This window comes from Ahaetulla prasina, chromosome 6 (genome assembly GCF_028640845.1).
Source record: "Ahaetulla prasina isolate Xishuangbanna chromosome 6, ASM2864084v1, whole genome shotgun sequence".
In the NCBI taxonomy this organism is placed as follows: Eukaryota; Metazoa; Chordata; class Lepidosauria; order Squamata; family Colubridae; genus Ahaetulla; species Ahaetulla prasina.
In genome coordinates this window covers 103,419,392-103,440,710 of record NC_080544.1, presented here as the reverse complement: position 1 = coordinate 103,440,710, position 21,319 = coordinate 103,419,392, and the positions used below count along the sequence as shown (strand labels likewise).

General features: G+C 41.3%; 2 protein-coding genes across 6 annotated transcripts in view; both read left to right on the top strand.

Annotated features, from left to right (window-relative positions):
- The window catches only part of LAMP3 (lysosomal associated membrane protein 3), a 20,516-nt gene extending 11,441 nt beyond the window's left edge, over nt 1–9,075 (top strand). The window contains exons 4-6 of one of the 3 annotated variants that reach the window (XM_058189008.1): nt 2,229–2,286; nt 5,303–5,470; nt 7,634–9,075. In XM_058189008.1, the coding sequence (XP_058044991.1) occupies nt 2,229–2,286; nt 5,303–5,470; nt 7,634–7,773 (366 nt within the window). In that variant the 3' untranslated portion in view covers nt 7,774–9,075. The remainder of the gene's footprint in view (nt 1–2,228; nt 2,287–5,302; nt 5,471–7,633) is intronic. The other 2 variants (XM_058189010.1, XM_058189009.1) reach the window with 2 other exon arrangements.
- A 5,913-nt stretch (nt 9,076–14,988) lies between these two features.
- Nucleotides 14,989–21,319, top strand: part of MCCC1 (methylcrotonyl-CoA carboxylase subunit 1) — a 38,553-nt gene continuing 32,222 nt past the window's right edge. Inside the window, exons 1-4 of one of the 3 annotated variants that reach the window (XM_058187957.1) lie at nt 14,989–15,139; nt 17,320–17,366; nt 17,587–17,726; nt 20,781–20,876. In XM_058187957.1, the coding sequence (XP_058043940.1) occupies nt 15,069–15,139; nt 17,320–17,366; nt 17,587–17,726; nt 20,781–20,876 (354 nt within the window). In that variant the 5' untranslated portion in view covers nt 14,989–15,068. Of the gene's footprint in view, nt 15,140–16,550; nt 16,833–17,319; nt 17,367–17,586; nt 17,727–20,780; nt 20,877–21,319 lie in introns of those variants that run through there. The other 2 variants (XM_058187960.1, XM_058187959.1) reach the window with 2 other exon arrangements.

Genomic DNA, 21,319 nt, shown 5'->3' with positions numbered 1-21,319 from the left:
AGTTACTGAGTTTCCTAGCATTTAGGTGCTGTTTAATTTTCTTTCATTATGAGCACTCAAAAAAGGAAACATATAGAAAAAGTTTGGAAAGAGAAAGATCTAGCCATACCATAAAGACTCTTACCTGGTGAATATTGGAAGATGGAACGTTGTTTTGGTACTGTTTGATGAAGGTTGGATATTAAAAACTATGTACTTTAATGAAGAACAAATACGAACTCAATTGGAAATTTCTGAGATCGGGGAGTCGAGGTTTTAAGGAGTGACTATGTATTATGATTTGTGTTATATTTTAATTTTTGATTGTTAGTTTTATACCCTGTATTCGGTTCTGGGAAGTCCTGCAGGGTGGGGGGGGGAGGGGGGGGGGGGGGGGGATGAGGTAGAAAATGGATTGATGGTTAATGTACAGAGATGATTGAAGATGTATAATCAATGTAAGATCGGAGCTGCCTGGCTATCATTTCAGAATGATGGGAAGGAAGGAAGTAGAAGAGAGAAGGAGGTAGGAAAGAGAAGAGGAGGAAGAGGAAAGGAAGGAAGAGGGATAGAAGAGGGAGAAGAAAAGAGTAGGGAGGAAGGAGGAGAGGAGGTAGATAAGAGAAGGGGAGGATGGTCATGGAAAGTAGAAGAAGGTAGAGAAGGGAAGAGAGTAGGAAGGGGGCGGTGACCGGGCAGGTCCGATTAATTGTATATGATGGTACATTAAATATGTTATTGGATATGAATGTTAAAATAAAACTTTTTATTAAAAAAAAAAGACTTACTTGGTGGCATTCACACAATGGGGGGGGTATTATTTTATTATTATTATCTTTATTTATTAAACATGAAACTCAGTCAACTAAACATTCAAAAAGGCATCACAAATACTATTGAATGGTGCTAATGGTTGATACGGGCTGCTGCCAGCGTCCTAGGTATCAACCAAGTACCTTCTTAAGAGGTACGATGTTCCAAGTAACGCAGTTTTTTGCAGTTCTGCTGGTGTTATTGCAGGAAGCTGCAATTTGTTGATGTATCCTATACAATTCTTGTACATGGTACCAAGTGCCCCGATGACAATGGGTATCACTGTCACATGTTTCATCCATAGCCGTGTAGTTTCGATGGCCGGGTCGTGATATTTCATGATTTTTTTCCAGTTCTTTCTCTTCAACTCTGGCATCTCCTGATCCTGTTTCCCCGAAAATAAGACCCAACCGGGGAAACAGGGTAGTACTTGATTCATGACCACAATAGAGCCCAAAACGTCTGTTGTTAAAGTAAGACAGCTGTTTTTGCTCCGTTTAATGACCTTTTATTGCTGCCATTGTAAAGTGAATCACTGCAGTTGTTAAGTTAGTAGCACGTTTGTTAAGTGAATCCAGCTTCCCCTTTGACTTTGCTTGTCAGAAGGTCACAAAAGGGGATCACATGACCCTGGGACACTGCAACCGTCATAATTATGAACGGGTTGCGAAACATCCAAATTTTAATCATGTGACCATGGGGAAGGCTTGCAACAGTGGTGTGAAAAATGGTCATAACTTTTTTTCAGTCCCGTTGAATGGTCACTACATGAACTGTTGTAACTGTTGAGGACTACCTGTAGCTTGTTGAATCTGGTGAATAAGGTGGCCTACAATTCGGCCTAAAGAAATAATAAAATTGGTGTAAATAAATAATAAAACACGTTTTGCTTAACTATGATTTGCAGGGCAAAGCACAGTTAGCTGAATTCACACCAATTGCTAAACTCCTACGGTTTGTAATCTACATTGGCTGGAGATTGACATAACATGTTAAACTTAAATGCAACTAATCAGATGAAGCCAACTTGGTGTAGCAGTGAAGCTGTTGGGCGCACAAGATCAGCCTTGAAAAATAGAAAGGCATAACGTGATGCATGAATCCAAGCTAATCCTCTGTGGCTCAGACTGGTAAGACAGTCTGTTATTAAACACAGCTGCTTGCAATTAGTGCCGGCTCGAGTCCCACCAGGCCCAAGGTTGAGTCAGCCTTCCATCCTGTATAAGGTAGGTAAAATGAGGACCCAGATTGTTGGGGGCAATAAGTTGACTTTGTATATAAATATACAAATAGGATGAAGACTATTGCTAACATAGTGTAAGCCGCCCTGAGTCTTCGGAGAAGGGCGGGATATAAATGCAAATTAAAAAAAAAATTCTAAGAAGTCATTGGGACTTTAAAAAACCCTTTATTTCTCTTTCTATTATTATTTCCAGAAAGAAAAGATCTATTATATCAGCATGATTGAAGCTTCTTTGATCGTTCTCTCACAAGGTAAAGTACCAGGTATCTTCTACATTCAGGTGATTGATTGTTAAAGTGGAATCCATCTTTCCTTCAGATACTGTCACAACTAAATGCTGGATTACAAATAAAACATAGACTCACAGGGACCTTGTGTGTGTGTGGGGTCTTCTAGTCCAAACCCCTACTCAAAATAGATCTTATGTCATCCCAAATGGATTTTTAAAAACTTCCAGTGATGGAGCATCAACAAACTCCAGGATGCAAGCCGATTAATTTTTCTCATTGTCAGAAAATTTCCCCTTACTTCTAGGTTGGAGCTCTCTTTATGAAGTGGCCACCCATTAATTCTTGTCCTGCCCTCTGGTGCTTTGGAGAATAAGGCAATCCCCTCTTTCCTGTGACATCTCAAGTACTTGAAGACAAATATCATTCCCCCCAACCTCTAATCTTTCTGTTTGATAAATTAGACATCCTAGCTAACTCCCTCAATTGTCCATCCTATGATTTAGCCTCCAGAGCCTTCATCGTCTTTGTTGCTCTTCTCTGCTCACTTTCCAGAGTCTCAGCATCTCTTCTGTATTGTGGTGAGCAGAACTGTAGTAGAAGAGCCGAACTGGTCTAGAATAGCCAAAATCTAGAGACAACTAGCTGCTCTTTTCAGATTAACCCAGGTCCCGTAACTTCAAAACATCTCTCTTTCTCCAGTTCAAATTAGTGGAGTTTGTTTTTCTCACTGGCAGGAGACACGTTAATGGAACTTTTATGGAATTCTACTAATTTGTCCTGCATTAAAACTGTAAGGGTATCACCACTCAGTGCTAAAGCAGAACAGAGTCCTGGCATTGGGATCCCTCCCAATTTATACCAGCCTATTTTTCAGACAGTCCCAAAATCTGGAAGATTGCAAATTAACATAGCTGTCTGGCTGTGTCTGGAACCACAAGCAAACCAACCGTATCTTAGAATAGTCCAATGTTTCTCAACCTTGGCCACTTTAAGATGTGTGGACTTGAACTTTCAAGCTGCCTGGGAAATTTGTGGAGTTGAAGTCCACGTATCTTTAAAGTGGCCAACGTTGAGAAACATTAGCCTAGTTCTGGAGTCTCCAAATTTGGCAACTTTAAGAGTAGAATAGAATAGAATAGAATAGAATAGAATAGAATAGAATAGAATAGAATAGAATTTTATTGGCCAAGTGTGATTGGATACACAAGGAATTTGTTTTGGTGCATATGCTCTCAGCGTACATAAAAGAAAAGATACCTTCATCAAGGTACAACCTTTACAACACAAATGATGGTCATAGAGTACAATTTGACACTTAATGTTGACTTACCCATGCTGGCTGAGTAATTCTGAGAGTTGAAGTCCACAAGTCTTAAAGTTGGCAAATTTGGAGACCACTGAACTAGTCTATTGTATGACTCCAACTAGGACATCTAAAGCACAGTTTAGTGTTGTGCAAAACTCAACATAAAACTCAAAGTAAACCGCTCCAAACTTGATTGCAGAAAATATGACTTCAGCCACAGAGTGGTCAATGTCTGGAATGCACTATCTGACTCTGTAGTTTCTTCCTCAAACCCCCAAAACTTTAACCTTAAACTGTCTACTGTTGACCTCGCCCCATTCCTAAGAGGTCTGTAAGGGACGTGCATAAGTGAACCTGTGTGCCTACTGTCCCTGTCCTAATATTCCTTTTTACTTACTCTTTTCATGTATCCAAATTATGTTTATACTTTTACTTGTTAGTTTTCTGAGGTTTTCGCGGGTGTTTGTATATAGGTCTTTGGTTATTCGGGTTTTCTCCCGCGTAGAATTGTTTTTTTAAACCAGCTGAAGTTTCTGGATACTCTTCTACGTTATAATATCTACTATTATATATTATGTAATGTAACAATATAGATATTGTTACGAATAGATATCGGAGGACCATATTGTAGCTTTCACATAAATTAACCATAAAGGCTGGTTCCAATAAGAGAGAATATGTGCAGCTCAGGGTTGAACTGTGGAGAATAGAATAGAATAGAATAGAATAGAATAGAATTTTTATTGGCCAAGTGTGATTGGACACACAAGGAATTTGTCTTGGTGCATATGTTCTCAGTGTACATAAACGAAAAGAAAAGTTCATCAAGGTACAACATTTACAACACAATTGATGGTCAATATATCAATATAAATCATAAGGATTGCCAGCAACAAGTTATAGTCATACAGTCATAAGTGGAAAGAGATTGGTGATGGGAACTATGAGAAGATTAATAGTAGTGCAGATTCAGTAAATAGTTTGACAGTGTTGATGGAATTATTTGTTTAGCAGAGTGATGGCCTTCGGGGAAAAACTGTTCTTGTGTCTAGTTGTTCTGGTGTGCAGTGCTCTATAGCGTCGTTTTGAGGGTAGGAGTTGAAACAGTTTATGTCCAGGATGCGAGTGATCTGTAAATATTTTCACGGCCCTCTTCTTGATTCGTGCAGTATACAGGTCCTCAATGGAAGGCAGGTTGGTAGCAATTATTTTTTCTGCAGTTCTAATTATCCTCTGAAGTCTGTGTTTTTCTTGTTGGGTTGCAGAACCGAACCAGACAGTTATAGAGGTGCAAATGACAGACTCAATAATTCCTCTGTAGAACTGAATCAGCAGCTCCTTGGGCAGTTTGAGCTTACTGAGTTGGTGCAGAAAGAACATTCTTTGCTGTCCTTTTTTAATGATGTTTTTGATGTTATACAGCGATATGATAGAACCTAGAAATTTGAAGGTTTCTACTGTTGATACTGTGTTGTCTAGTATTATGAGAGGTGGAAGTATGGAAGGGTTTCTCCTAAAGTCTACCATCATTTCTACAGTTTTGTGTGTGTTCAGTTCCAGATTGTTTTGGTTGCACCACAACCAAAACAATCTGGAATAAAATATAAATAAATAAAAACAACAACCGGGCATTAGTGTTAGGGTTTGGTATTGCAGAGACACAGAGATACATCAGAGATAAAATTAGCCGCAAAGATCAACAGTGATGTGTCTTTCTCTGCAAAATTTCAGGTTTCAGGTACAACGGAATTAAAAACGACCAGCTCTTTTCCACAGCTGTGGGAAACTCCTTCAGGTGTTCCAGTAAGCAAACGGTGGGCTTAGCCAGCAACTTTCAACTGCAGGCTGCCAATTCCCAGCTTCAAGCCTTTGATATCGTAAATAACCAATTTGGAAAAGGTTAGTATGTGCCACCCCACGGTTCCTATGATTAAGAGTTTCCTGCTGAGGGCACAAAGGGACATTTTCACACCATCATCTCCAGGTCTTGGGGTAGATGCGAAGTGATGAACTTTTCACTGATTCCCTCTCAGCCGTGCTGCATTTAATCGAAGCCAACTTTGCATGCATATAAATATGTGCATAGGATTCCTTTAATAAATTTCCCAGTAGCCCCCAAGAGAAAAAATGCTTTTATAATTTTCAGATGAGGCAACACCTAGACTTAAAACTTAGAATAACTTTATTGTCACTTTGAATGTACACTGATCGGCATACATTAATGGAATTTCGTTGCATACAGCTCTCAAAGGGTCTCCATCTCTAATTAGAGGGATCTCCGCCTCTAATATGACAGCTTTCAATCTTATTGGAATTGTCAAGATTCATAGCCTTATTATTTATTTTTATCCTACCTTTGCTGTTTAGAATAGATTAGAATTCTTGATTGCCAAGTGTGATTGGACACACAAGGAATTTGTCTTTGGTGCATATGTCCCCAGTGTACATAAAAAGACAAGTTACGTTCGTCAAGAATCATAAGGTACAACACTTAATGATAGTCATAGGGTACAAATAAGCGATCAAATCATACTAGGAAACAATCAGTATCAATATAAATCGCAAGGATACAAGCAACAAGGTTACAGTCATGTAGTCATAAGTGGGAGGAGATGGATGATAGGAACAATGAGAAGACTAATAGTAAGAGTAATGCAGCCTTAGTGAATAATAGTGAATAATAAGTGAATAATAAGGACCTTGGAGTACTCATTTCTAAAGATCTAACAACATCTAACATTCTAAATTCTAACATTCTAAAGATCTAACAACATTGCCAAAAAGGCACTAAGAGTTGTTAACCTAATCTTGCATAGCTTCTTCTCTGGTAATGTTGTACTACTAACTAGAGCATACAAAACATTTGCTAGACCAATTCTTAAATACAGTTCATCTGTCTGGAAGCCGCACTGCGTATCTGACATTAATACAATCGAGAGAGTCCAGAGATAATTTATGAGAAGAGTCCTCCACTCCTCTACCCGTAATAAAATACCTTACGCCACCAGACTCCAAATTTGGGCAACTTAGACAACTTAGAACTACACCGACTTCAGTCTGACCTAAGCATAGCACATAAAATTATCTGCCACAATGTCCTACCTGTCAATGACTACTTTAGCTTCAACCACAACAATACACTAGCACACAATAGATACAAACTCAAGATAAACCGCTCCAAACTCTATTGCATAAAATATGACTTCAGTAACAGAGTGGTCAATGCCTGGAATGCACTACCTTACTCTGTAGTTTCTTCCCCAAACCCCCAAAACTTTAACCTTAGTCTGTCTACTATTGACCTCACCCCATTCCTAAGAGGTCTGTAAGGGGTGTGCATAAGAGCACCTCTGCGCCTACCGTCCCTGTCCTAATATTCCTTTTTTATTTACTTTTCATGTATCCAAATTATGTTTATACTTTTACCTGTTATCTTATATATGATTGACAAAATAAATAAATAAAATAAATAAATACATAAAATAAATAAATTAAATAAATAAATAAATAAATAAATAAATCACAAATAAATAAATAAAATAGTTTGATAGTGTCGAGGGAATTATTTGTTTAGCAGAGTGATGGCGTTCGGGAAAAAGAGATCATTTCACCGAGGCAGCTGTCGGCGGCACCATCTTGGAAATGGAAACATTTACATAAATAACTGATAAGCGAACGTATGCAACACACCTTCCGCCTCCTATTGTCATCACAAGAACAACCCTGTGAGGTGGGTTGAGCTGAGAGAGCGTGACTGGCCCAAAGTCACCCAGCCGGCTTTCATCCCTAAGGCGGGACCGGAACTCATGGTCGACTGGCTTTCTAGTCTGGTGCCTCAACCACTAAACCAAACTGCTTCTCTACAGATTTGCCATCGTTCAAATGATTTTAACTGGTACAAAGATAACCTTCACATATGGTGCTCACAAGGTCTGGGATAATTCCCTATAGCTTTTATTTGACTCAGATAAAAATCACCGTGGAAGATGAAAATCACCGTGGAATCATATGATGCTTCTTCATTGAAGTCTAACATTCTTTTTTTTTTTTTTCGAATTGCAGAAGAGGAGTGCATGTCGGATACAAACATGAAGTTGATCCCAGCAGCAATTGGCTTCAGCCTGTCGGGATTATTTATCATCATTCTGTTCTCCTGTGTGCTTTATAGAAGGAAAGCTCATGCTGGATACAGCCGTATCTGAATCCCAAAGTTTATTTATGAATGGGTATAGAAGCAATAAATGATAAGATCAGGAAGAAGGGGAGATGCTCCTTGCTTTTCTGTGGCAATCAGATGTGCAAATAGCAGCTGATTTTTAAATCTGTGACACTTTTAACACTTGATCGGAAATTAATCAGCTCAATGAAGGTGCATACATGTCTATTATCTATACACAACAGTAGCAATGTATTTATTTGCTTGGGTGCTATGGTGCTTTTTTTTTTAATTCACCTGCATGAATTCAATTAAGCTTAGTAGTAATAATGCGTATGTCGCACATAGATCTGGATGTTGGATAGCCATTTGTCTGAAATGGTGTAGGGCTTCCTGCCTGGGCAGGGGGTTGGACTAGAAGACCTCCAAGGTCCCTTCCAAATCTGATATTATTATTATTATTATTATTATTATTATTATTATTATTATTATTATTATTATTATTATTATTATTATTATTATTATCTTTCTGCAGTAGATTGTTAGAGGTGCGTAGGCAAAATCTTCAATAAACATTATGTTCTGAACTTTAATAACGGTTAAACACGGACGGCAGGACAAGCAGCAATGGGTAGAAGCATGTCAGAGGGAAATTCAATCTGGAACTAAGGAGGAATTTCCTGATAGTAAGAATTACTATCAGGATGCCCTGAGTCCTTCGGGAGAAGGGCGGTATAAAAATCGAAATAAATAAATAAATAAATAAATCCGTGGAATGACTTGCCTCCAGAACTTGTGGATGCTCCAACACTGGAAGTTTTAAAATAGAGATTGGAGAGTCATTTATTCGGGATGGTATAAGGACTTCTGCCTTAAGGGCAGGGGTTGGACTAGAAGACCTCCAAGGTCTCCTCCAATTCTATGGTTCTATGATTGAAACCAATTATTTTACCTTACTCCTTAGTTAGGGAATAGGCTGCCTGTCCTTCTCTATAGGACATTATTTCCCAACTGCTGCCAACTTCAAGGTTACAATAATGGCTGGATATACCCTTTGTACTAAACCATGACTTCATCATGGCTTATTGAGTACCCATTAACTGGCTTAGCAATAAATGGTTTATAAAACATCCAGGCTATTCTTTTTTTTACAAGTTGTGCTGTGCTAAAACCAAACCATGTTATGGCATATCATATTGTGTTAATTCAATCAACTCTGCATGCTTTTACACATACAGATTGCTGCTTCACAATATGCTTGGCCAGAATGGTTAAATTTGTAACTCACTGCATTGTACAAATCCAGGAAAATGAAATACTGAAATAAACCATGTTTCAGTTAACCATAGATTGGTTCAAAAATGCATTATCTGTCTCATGTAACTCAATCTATCTAGTCTAGTTTTCAAACTGCTGAAAGGCAGAATGGAAAGGGCCAAGCAAATTCTGCCAGATCAGTTGACTTGAGGTTGCACAGCCTTGTATTCACTGGTATTTAATCAATTTTCTCTTAGTTATTTGATAAAAAGCATAACTTCCTGGAGAATTTTCTTGGCAAAGAATAGAAGTGATCGGCCACTCCTTTCTTCTTGAGATATTAACTGCTCAAAAAAATAAAGGGAACACTTAAATAACACAATGTAACTCCAAGTCAATCACACTTCTATGAAATCAAACTGTCCACTCAGGTAGCAACATTGATTGACATTCAATTCCACATGCTTTTGTGCACATGGAATAGACAACAGGTGGAAAGCATAGGCAGTTAGCAAGACATCCCCAATAAAGGAGTGGTTCTGCAGGTGGTGACCACAGACCACTTCTCAGTTCCTATTTTTTTTTTTATTTGCATTTATATCCCGCCCTTCTCTGAAGACTCAGGGCGGCTTACACTATGTTAGCAATAGTCTTCATCCTATTTGTATATTTATATACAAAGTCAGCTTATTGCCCCCAACAATCTGGGTCCTCATTTTATCTACCTTATAAAGGATGGAAGGCTGAGTCAACCTTGGGCCTGGTGGGACTAGAACCTGCAGTAATTGCAAGCAGCTGTGTTAATAGCAGACTGTCTTAGCAGTCTGAGCCACAGAGGTCCTATGCTTTCTGGCTGATGGTTTGGTCACTTTTTGTTTGTTTGTTTACATTTATACCCCGCCCTTCTCTGAAGACTCAGGGCGGCTTACAATGTATAAGGCAATAGTCTCATTCTATTTGTATATTTTTTTACAAAGTCAACTTATTGCCCCCCCAACAATCTGGGTCCTCATTTTACCTACCTTATAAAGGGTGGAAGGCTGAGTCAACCTTGGGCCGGGCTCGAACCTGCAGTAATTGCAGGCTCTGTGTTTTTAATAACAGGCTTCTCTATTGCCTGAGCTATCCCGGCATGCTGGCGGTGCTGTCACTCTAGTGGTAGCATGAGACGGAGTCTACAACCCACACAAGTGGCTCAGGTAGTGCAGCTCATCCAGGATGGCACATCAATGCGAGCTGTGGCAAGAAGGTTTGCTGTGTCTGTCAGTGTAGTGTCCAGAGCATGGAGGCGCTACCAGGAGACAGGCCAGTACATCAGGAGATGTGGAGGAGGCCGTAGGAGGGCAACAACCCAGCAGCAGGACTGCTACCACCGCCTTTGTGCAAGGAGGGACAGGAGGAGCACTGCCAGAGCCTGCAAAATGACCTCCAGCGGGCCACAAATGCGCATGTGGCTGCTCAAACCGTCAGAAACAGACTACATGAGGGTGGTATGAGGGCCCGACGTCCACAAGTGGGGGTTGTGCTTACACAGCCCAACACCATGCAGGACGTTTGGCATTTGCCAGAGAAAACCAAGACCGGCAACTTCGCCACTGGCGCCCTGTGCTCTTCTCAGATGAAAGCAGGTTCACACTGAGCACATGTGAAAGACGTGACAAGGTCTGGAGACGCCGTGGAGAACGTTCTGCTGCCTGCAACATCCTCCAGCATGACCGGTTTGGCAGTGGGTCAGTAATGTTGTGGGATGGCATTTCTTTAGGGGGCCGCACAACCCTCCATGTGCTCGCCAGAGGTAGCCTGACTGCCATTAGGTACCAGGATGAGATCCTCAGACCTCTTGTGAGACCATATGCTGGTGCGGTTGGCCCTGGGTTCCTCCTAATGCAAGACAATGCTAGACCTCATGTGGCTGGAGTGTGTCAGCAGTTCCTCCAAGATGAAGGCATTGATCCTATGGACTGGCCTGTCCGTTCCCCAAACCTGAATCCAATTGAGCACATCTGGGACATCATGTCTCGTTCCATCCATCCACTGTTGCACCACAGACTGTCCAGGAGTTGGGGGATGCTTTTGTCCAAGTGTGAGAGGAGATCCCTCAGGAGACCATCCACCACCTCATCAGGAGCATGCCCAGGCATTGTAGGGAGGTCATACAGGCATGTGGAGGCCACACGCACAACTGAGCTTCATTTTGACTTGTTTTAAGGACATTACATCAAAGTTGGATCAGGCTGTAGTGTTGTTTTTCACTTTAATTTTGAGTGTAACTCCAAATCCAGACCTCCATGGGTTGCTCAATTTTATTTCCATTGATAATTTTTGTGTGATTGTGTTGTCAGCACATTCAACTACTGTACATTGTGTTCCCTTTATTTTTTGAGCAGTGTACATTGTGTTGTTTAAGTGTTCCTTTTATTTTTGTGAACAGCTTATTTTAAACTCTTGGGGCTCAGAAAAACACTGTAAAAAAAAAGAGAGAACTATTTTCCAAGAAAATATTCCTCTTTAGGCAAATTAGATCTTTCTAAAGTTGTGAGATGTTTGTTTTTCTGGCGATTTATCTAAATTGTGGAGAAACTAGAAGTATATTGCAATTACAAACTATTTCTTTTGTAACTAAGAACACTGTCACTGCCTTGTCAACTTCCTAGCTTTTGCATTTGTTTTTACCATTTTTTAACTTGAAAGTTTTAACTTGATTTATGCTTTTATTTGTGTGTTTATATGGTTTTATTACGATGTTCTAATCTAAACCCTCCAGACTCATTTAGGAGAAATGGCTGGTATAGAAATTTAATTAATTCATTTTACTTCATTAATATAGAAATTCATTAATTCATTTTTTTTCCTACCACACCAAAACTTGGTTCCTTTACTGGTCCTATACAAACCACAAAAGAGAGGCTGGATTAAAATTTGTTCCCATCAAATAATGTAGCCCAAATACTCATGCAAAATGTGGATTCTGAGATGAAAGTGCTAGTGCTTTGCAAATGTATGCATTTGCAAAGGAAAAAAAAATATGTTTCAAAAGTTTCTGGAAGGCTAATCTGTGGTCCAACTCTTTCATCCACTATCAACCAGATCCAATCATGGTTAGTTTTCAAAGTCAGACAACTACTGCCACCTACTGAGGCTTGGTGAAGATGGTGGATCAGATACCTTCCTAAGTGAAGGCAATGGCCAGTATCTTAAAAATGTACTTTGTTAATAATAAATCTCAAACTCTTCAAAAGATGGAGAGAAAAAAAGTTTACAAAATAGCTTTAAATTCACAGCCCAAGTTTCTTGCTCTGAATAATTATGAACTTTCATTCCCAATACTTTTCTCTGAAGAAAAAAAAATGCTCTATGTACATTCCTACATTGTACTCGTCCAAGAGGCCAAAAATAAGAATTCAGAATCCTCACATTGGAGACATCTCTGTGCTCTGAGTCCCATTAATTAAAAAAGGCGATCTATCTGAACCCTGAAAGTGGGGGTCTGTCCAGTGGTGGGATTCAAGTAATTTAACAACCGGTTCTCTGCCCTAATGATTTCTTCCAACAACCAGTTTGCCAAACTGCTCAGAGAGTTAACAACCGGTTTTCCCGAAGTGGTGCGAACTGGCTGAATCCCACCACTGGGCCTGTCCTTGGGAGGAGCATTCCCCCCTCCCCCCACATTCGTGTCACTGTCATTCCGTTATAAACTAATAAAAAAATCGTTAATAAAGAGAGGAACTGGGTTCACCCAACATGTCGAGTCCAGGCCTCCCACCGATACTGGTGCAAGGAGAGCGAAGCTTGGTTCGAAGCGTGTGTGTGAACAGAATTATAGAAATAGAATAGAATAGAATAGAATAGAATAGAATAGAATAGAATAGAACAACAGAGTTGGAAGGGACCTTGGAGGTCTTCTAGTCCAACCCCCTGCTTAGGCAGAAAACCCAGACAAATGGTTATCCAATATCTTCTTAAAAACTTCCAGCGTTGGATCATTCACAACTTCTGGAAGCAAGTTGTTCCACTGATTAATCATTCTGTCAGGAAATTCCTCCTTAGTTCTAAGTTGCTTCTCTCCTTGATTAGTTTCCACCCATTAACATTAACAGTTAATATTAGTTAAACTAATTAATGTTAATGTGAATTAATTAGGGAAGACATGATAGCAGTGTTTTCATATTTGGGGGGCTGACACAAAGAGGAGGGGGTCAAGCTGTTTTCCAAGCACCTGAAGGCCAGACAAGGAATAATGGTTGGAAACTGACCAAGGAGAGATTCAACCTAGAAATGAGGAGGAATTTTCTGACAGTGAGAACAATCAACCCATGGAACAGAAGTTGTCTTCAGAAGTTGTAGGAGCTTCATCACTGGAGGCTTTCAAGAAAAGATTGGACTCCCATTTGTCAGAAAGGGTGTAGGGTCTCCTGCTTGAGCAGGGGGTTGGACTAGATGACCTATAAGGTCCCTTCCAACTCTGTTAATCTGTTAATTCATCCATTTATTTATTTATTTGTCAATCATATATAAGATAACAGGTAAAAGTATAAACATAATTTGAATACATGAAAACAGTAAGAGTAAAAAGGAATATTAGGACAGGGACAGTAGGCACGTTGGTGTGCTTATGCGTGCCCCTTACAGACCCCTTAGGAATGGGGTGAGGTCAACAGTGGACAGTTTAAGCTTTGGGGGTTTGGGGAAGAAACTAGAGAGTCAGGTAGTGCATTCCAGACACTGACCACTCTGTTGCTGAAGTCATATTTTCTGCAATCGAGTTTGGAGCGGTTTACCTTGGGTTTATATCTATTATTTGCTCGTGTATTGTTATGGTTTATTTATTTATTTTTTATTTATTTTTTTATTATTCACACTTTTATACCGCCCTATCTCCCTAGGGACTCAGGGCGGTTTACAGCCATATAAAAAAACATATATATATACAGGGTAAAACATTAATTTAAAATTGGTTTTATTTATTTATTAGATTTTTATTTATTGTTGAAGCTGAAGTAGTCATTGTGGTAGATAATTTTATGTACTATGCTTAGGTCAGACTGAAGTCTGCGTAGTTGTCTACGCCCAAAATTTGGAGTCTGGTGGCATAAGGTATTGTATTGCGGGTAGCAGAATGGAGGAGTTTTCTGGTGAAATATCTCTGGACTCTCTCGATTGTATCAATGTCCGATATGCAGTGCGGCTTCCAGACAGATGAGCTGTATTCAAGAACTGGTCTAGCAAAGGTTTTGTATGCTCTGGTTAGTAGTACAATATTACCAGAGAAGAAGTTATGCGGTTAACAACTCTTAATGCCTTTTTGTCGCTAAGAATAGAATAGAATAGAATAGAATAGAATAGAATAGAATTTATTTGTTGGCCAAGTGGTGCGTATGCTCTCAGTGTACATAAAAGAAAAGGAAAAGAAAAAGAAAAAGAAAGGAAAAAAAATACCTTCATTAAAGGAACAACATTTACAACACAAATGACGGTCAGAGGTTGCAATTTAACCCTTAGTTAATTTAACCCTCAGGTGCCTTGGAAAACAGCTTGACCCCCCCCCCTCTCCTTTGTGGGTGTCCTTTTAGAAGCACCCTCAACTCCTCCCTCGACTTTTTTTTTTAATTTCTTTTTGTCACAACAGTATACACAAACAATTGTCATTTTCTTCAACATATCTTGAAGAAAAATATATATATATATGTATGCATCAACTATATTAATTTGATATAATGAAGGGAACAATAGGACAGGAACGGTAGGCACTTTTGTGCTCTTATGCAAGCCCCGCACAAACCAAGAAACCTGGCTAAGGAGACTAAAGCTTTTGATGGGAACGAAGCCAAGTGCATAAAAACAGTGGGCTGGGCAAGGCTCTTGGGGCGGGCAGAGGCACCTGGAAAAGCCCCGCGAGCGCGCCCTGCCCTTCTCCTTGGCGAAGGTTGGCCAACTTTTCCCTCGCCAGGGAAGAAGCTCCGCCGCTTCCTTCCCCACCCGAGCCCGGCCTCCTTTCCGGCCTCGCTGATAGGCCCAAACGCCGCCGCTAGACCGGGCCAAGTTTCCCCCCCTTCCCACCCGTCTCTTTGTAGCTCCGACTCAGGGATGGCGGCGGCCTCGGCTTTGGCGCTGGGTAGCGAGGGGCGACGCCAGCTCCGGCGGGCACTGCAGGGTCGGTGAGTGCGTAAAGGCGCAGGGCGCGGAGCTTCCCCCCGACTCCACTCGGGGTTTGCTCCGGATAGTTGGGAGAGGAAAGCCCCGCTTTCCCCCCCATTCTAGGGCAAGGAGCTCCGCGGCTGTGCCGTGCCGGTGCCTTGCAGGGCCCCCACCGTCTGGCTTGGTGGTCCCGAATGAAAGGGGGACCTCCCCCGTCCCTTCCTTTTCCTTCCCTTCCTGGGGTTGGAGGCATATTTTTGAGGTCGCGCTTTGTAGAAGTCAACCTTGCACGTATGAATTTATTTGGGCCGACACGTGTCTTAAGCTTTCACAAGACACCTCCTCCCCCCTCCTCCGCGCGCGCAACCTGGAGGGCTAGCGGCGATGGGTGATTTTTGTCAGCCTTTCCTCCCTGCCATATGGCGCAGGTCTGCTTCCAGCGTATTGCAGAATAACAAGAGCTGGGAAAGGGACTTTTGGAGGTCTTCTAGTCCAGCCCCTCGGCTCAACATTTTTATTTTATTTATTTTTATTTTATTTATCTTTTCAGTCATATATAAGATAACAGGTAAAAGTATAAACGTAATTTGGATGCATGAAAAGAGTAAGTAAAAAAGGAATATTAGCGCAGGGAGGGTAGGCACGCAGGTTCACTTATGCACGCCCCTTACAGACCTCTTAGGAATGGGGCGAGGTGAACAGTAGACAGTTTTAGGTTAAAGTTTTGGGGGTTTGGGGAAGAAACTACAGAGTCAGGTAATGCATTCCCGGCATTAACAACTCTGTTGCTGAAGTCGTATTTTCTGCAATTGAGTTTGCAAGGGTTCACTTTAAGTTTGTATCTATTGTGTGCTCATGTATTGTTGTGGTTGAAGCTGAACCACAGGTAGAACATTGTGGCAGATAATTTTATTTTATTAAAGATGTTGAGACTCTAGAAAGAGTGCAGAGAAGAGCAACAAAGATGATTAGGGGACTGGAGGCTAAAACATATGAAGAACGGTTGCAGGATCTGGGTATGTCTAGTTTAATAAAAAGAAGGACTAGGGGAGACATGACAGCAGTGTTCCAATATCTCAGGGATTGCTACAAAGAAGAGGGAATCAAACTATTCTCCAAAGCACCTGAGGGTAGAACAAGAAGCAATGGATGGAAACTAATCAAGGAGAGAAGCAACTCTTAGAACTAAGGAGAAATTTCCTGACAGTTGGAACAATTAATCAGTGGAACAACTTGCTTGCAGAAGTTGTGAATGCTCCAACACTGGAAATTTTTAAGATGATGTTAGATAACCATTTGTCTGAAATGGTGTAGGGTTTCCTGCCTGGGCAGGGGGTTGGACTAGAAGACCTCCAAGGTCCCTTCCAACTCTGTTGTTGTTGTTGTTATTATTTATGGATTATGCTTAGGTCAGACTGAAGTCAGCGTAGTTCTAAGTTGTCTAAGTTGCCCAAGATTTGGAGTCTGGTGGCATAAGGTATTTTATTGCGGGTAGAGGAGTGGAGGACTCGTCTCGTAAAATATCTCTGGACTCTCTCGTCTTATCTGATGTAGGGTCTCAAGCAGGATAAATGGTTGTCCAATCCCTTAAAAAGCATGGTGGTTCTTTAGGAGAGGCTGTATCAGGCCGGGAGAATTGTGTTCACACAACATACTGAACTACAAACTGGACTCACTCTCCAATCAGATTTGAATGTCACCCAGGAACTACAGGTAGTCTTCGACTTACGACCACAATGGAGATAGAATTTCCATTGTTAGGCAAAAAGTGTTTAAATGAGTCATGCCCAATTTTATGACCTTTTTTGTCATGGTTGTTAAGTGAGTCATATCATTAAGTGAATCTGGCTTCCCGTATTGATTTCGTTTGGGAAGGTCACAAATGGTAATGGGGCAATTGCTGTAAATCAGGGGTCTCCAAATTTGGCAACTTTAAGACTTGTGGACTTCAAAGCTGGCTGAGGAATTCTGGGAGTTGAAGTCCACAAGTCTTAAAAGAGCCAAATTTGCAGACCCCTGCTGTAAATACATGCTGGTTTCTAAGTGTGCGAATTATGATCACGTGACCTTGGGGATAGTGCGATGGTCATAAGTGCACTTTTTTCAGTTGAAGGACGGTTGTAAATCACTTTTTTCCAGCTCTGTTGTAACTTTGAATGCTAATTTTTTTTTTTTTTTTGATGGTCTTTTCCTTTCCCAGAAAATGGCTTTGGGCCTTGAGTACCAGAGAATATGCTTCTGTAACAGGTAAATTATTTGGCTTGTTTTCTTTATGGAAATTTTTCTAGATTTCTAACGTTTTATACACGATAACTAGAAACTAATTTTGAAGTTAGATTAAAAATAATAACATTATCCTGGCCTTCGAATAATCGTGGACCAGTTAGTAGTCATAGGATATGGGTGTATTTACGGCAGACCTAATTTCTCATGATGTGCTTTTTAATTTAAAAAAAACAAAACACAGGTCAAAGGAATATCGAGAAAGTTCTTGTGGCAAACCGAGGAGAAATTGCTTGCAGAGTGATGCGCACCGCTCGGAAGATGGGGGTGAAATCGGTGGCAGTTTACAGCGAGGCTGACCGGAATTCAATGCACGTAGCCATGGTAAAATTCATCGGTTCATACTCTTAAGGGCTGCTCTTAAGGCAGTTGTGGAGCCAAATAATTTTGTATGAATAATACACATTCACTTAACCATACTTGGAGATATTGTGGTTGCCTTGGTTTAGATCAGGGATGTCAAACTCAAGGCCCTTGGAGTGCTTAGATCTGGCCTACGGGGCCGCCCTGGAAATAGCAAAGGACCAGCCCGCGATGCCTCTGCCAGCGAAAACGGAGCTCGGTAGGGCTGCATGCAACCCCCAGCCCCATTTTTGACCAGGACAGCCTCCTGCAGCACTCTGCCAGCGAAAACAGAGTGAAAATGGCCCATCTCAGGCCTGGAAGCCATCTTTTTTTCATTGGATCTTCAGGCCTGCCACATTTCCTACTACTGTGGGAAACTGGGAGGGGCGATTGTATGGAGCCAGGTGATATGTAGTCATAATAACATTCCTTTCTCAGAGGAGTCAAGGTCATCGTGCCCTGCACCTGGTGGGCTGCAACTGGGAGGCATCTCCGGTTGGCATGGTGCATTGATTGGGCCATGTGATGGACACGTGGGTGCAGGGGAAGGGATTTGGATTTTCTTTTGGGTGGGGAAAACCTGGAAGCTTTCAGATTCGGGTTTTCCCAGATGTGCCAATATGACATCTGTAATCAAATGGAACTTTGAGGAAACTCAAGCCTCAGAGTTTTCTTTTGTTGGGGGTGTTACTTGGAACCCTGACAGCATCCTGGCCACGCCACCCCTGCCCCCTCCCCTCATCCCTCCACGTCAAACACAATCCTGATGCGGCCCTTAATGAAATCAAGTTTGACACCCCTAGTTTAGGTTGATCACAATACAGATAGTCCTCAACTTACAACCATGCGTTTAGTGACTATTCCAAATTACAGCGGCACTGAGAAAAGTGGCATATGACTGTTTTTCAAACATCCCTTGCAGGATTCCCCACATGGGCATGTGATTAAAATTCGGACACTTGGCAACGGGTTCATATTTATGACAGTTGCAGTGTCCTGGGTCAGTGGTGGGTTTTACTACTGGTTCTGTGGGCGTGGCTTGGTGGGCGTGGCATGGCATGGTGGGTGTGGTTTGGTGGGCATGGCAGGGGAAGGATACTGTAAAATCTCCATTCCCACCCCACTCCAGGGGAAGGATAATGCAAAATCCCCATTTCTTCTCGATCAGCTGGGACTTGTCAGAATTTTTACTACCGGTTCTCCGAACTACTCAAAATTTCCGCTTCCAGTTCTCCAGAACTGGTCAGAACCTGCTGAAACCCACCCCTGTCCTGGGTCATGTGTTCACCTTTTGCAGCCTTCTGACAAGCAAAGTCAATGAAGAAAACAGAGTTGCTTAAACAACCGTGTCTTTTAAGAACTACGATCATTCGCTTAACAGCTGTGGCAAGAAAGGTCATAAAATGGGCTGAAACTCACCTAACAAATTTATTTATTTATTTTATTTATTTATTTAAACTTTTATACCGCCCTTCTCCCGAAGGACTCAGGGCGGTGTACAGCCTACATTAAAACAGTTTAAATATACAAACTTAAAATCAGAATTAAAAAACTTATTCAATAAAGGGCGAAATTAAAACCGTCAAATTGACCATATTAAAATACCCACTGAAATTGTTAAAATTTAAAAATTTGAAAATTTAAAATTCAGGCCAGTCCCGCTTGGATAAATAGATAGGTTTTCAATTCCCGGCGAAAGGTCCGAAGGTCGGGTAATTGGCGTAAACCGGGGGGAAGTTCGTTCCAGAGAGTAGGTGATCCCACAGAGAAGGCCCTTCCCCTGGGGGCCGCCAGCCGACATTGCTTGGTGGACGGCACCCTGAGAAGACCCTCTCTGTGAGAGCGCACGGGTCGGTGGGAGGCATGAGGTAACAGCAGGCAGTCCCGTAAGTACCCGGGCCCTAAGCCATGCTTGGGTTATATACCTTGCTTGGGTTCAGTTGTGGTCGTAAGTCAAAGACTGAGGACCCAGATTGTTGGGGGCAATAATTTGACTTTGTATATAATATACAAATGGATGAAGACTATTGCTTGACAATAGTGTAAGCCGCCCTGAGTCTTCGGAGAAGGGCGGGATATAAATGCAAATAAAAAACAAAAAACTACCTGTATGCAAACCTAACCATGGTTGTACAGTGTTTAGATGACAACCAGTTCAGGGTTTAAAATAGTCATGGCTTAGCTCAGCGTTTTACAAGCTTGGCCATTTAAAGGACTATCACTCCCAACATTCCTGCATTGCCAGCTGGGGAATTCTGGGAGTTGAAATCCACGTTTCTTTCAGTTACTCAGGTTGTGAAACACTGTGATCAGGGCATAGGGTTTAATCACATTTCAGGTCTAAATAAAGCCATGCGTTTTGTAATCGGTGTTCAAACTTTACTAGGAAGTCCTATGCCTGGGGTGTCCGCAGCCGTGGTCAAAAAAGTCAAGATGGTGGCTTTGACTGCAGGATTGAAGCCGTCTCTCTTTTTTTTTAACCAGCGCTACCTCACAAATTATAAAGGAGCGGGGCTTTGATAACATGGTTGCAGCTTCCATTTTGATTCTTTGTTAAGTTAGGTAAAGGTAAAGGTTCCCCTCGCACATATGTGCTAGTCGTTGCCGACTCTAGGGGGCGGTGCTCATCTCCATTTCAAAGCCAAAGAGCCAGCACTGTCTGAAGACATCTCCGTGGTCATGTGTCCGGCATGACTCAACACCAAAGGCTTACGGAATGCTGTTACCTTCCCACCAAAGGTGGTCCCTATTTTTTCTACTTGCATTTTTACGTGCTTTCGAAACTGCTAGGTTGGCAGAAGCTGGGACAAGTAACAGGAGCTCATCCCATTACATGGCAGCACTAGGGATTCGAACCGCCGAGCTGCTGACCTTTCGATCAACAAGCTCAACATCCTAGCCCCTGAGCCACCGTGTCCTTCTGGCTAATCCAGCTCAACCCCGTCTGCTGCTTGAGTTTGTTCTTCAAAGATGTTCTTCAAAATCTTGTAGAAAAGTTAGTCTAAAATGTAACAAGATGGCATTTTCTTGTAGGCTGATGAAGCCTATTGCATTGGTCCAGCACCATCTCAGCAGAGCTACCTATCCATGGAAAAAATAATGCAAGTGGCCAGAAACTCTGCAGCACAGGTACAAATTCTGCTTTGTAACAGCTATTATTTTACTTAAATTTGGGTTAGTGCAACATGATAACATGGATTCTGTGTGAAAGTGACTAAGCTCACATTGCAGGCTTTGGTATTCTGATTTAAAGCAATTTAAATTAATTCAGCAAGTCTTCCTTTTTTAAAATGATCTCATTTATTTATTTATTTATTTATAATTTTAATTTTTCCCATAAAGTTGTGTAAATATTCCGCTAATGCCCCAGTTCTTTCTGTGTTTAAACTGTGTACCTACCTACTACTTATAGAGGTTCAGTCATCCTAACGACATGTCACTATGCTACTGTTTCATAGGTCTTTTAAGTGCAACAGAGGGATAATGGCTGGATGGCTTTGCAGATCACCTCTCATAGGAATTGATCAGATTTTTTTGCTGGTCACATACAGTAGTAATTGTTAGGCAGGCGA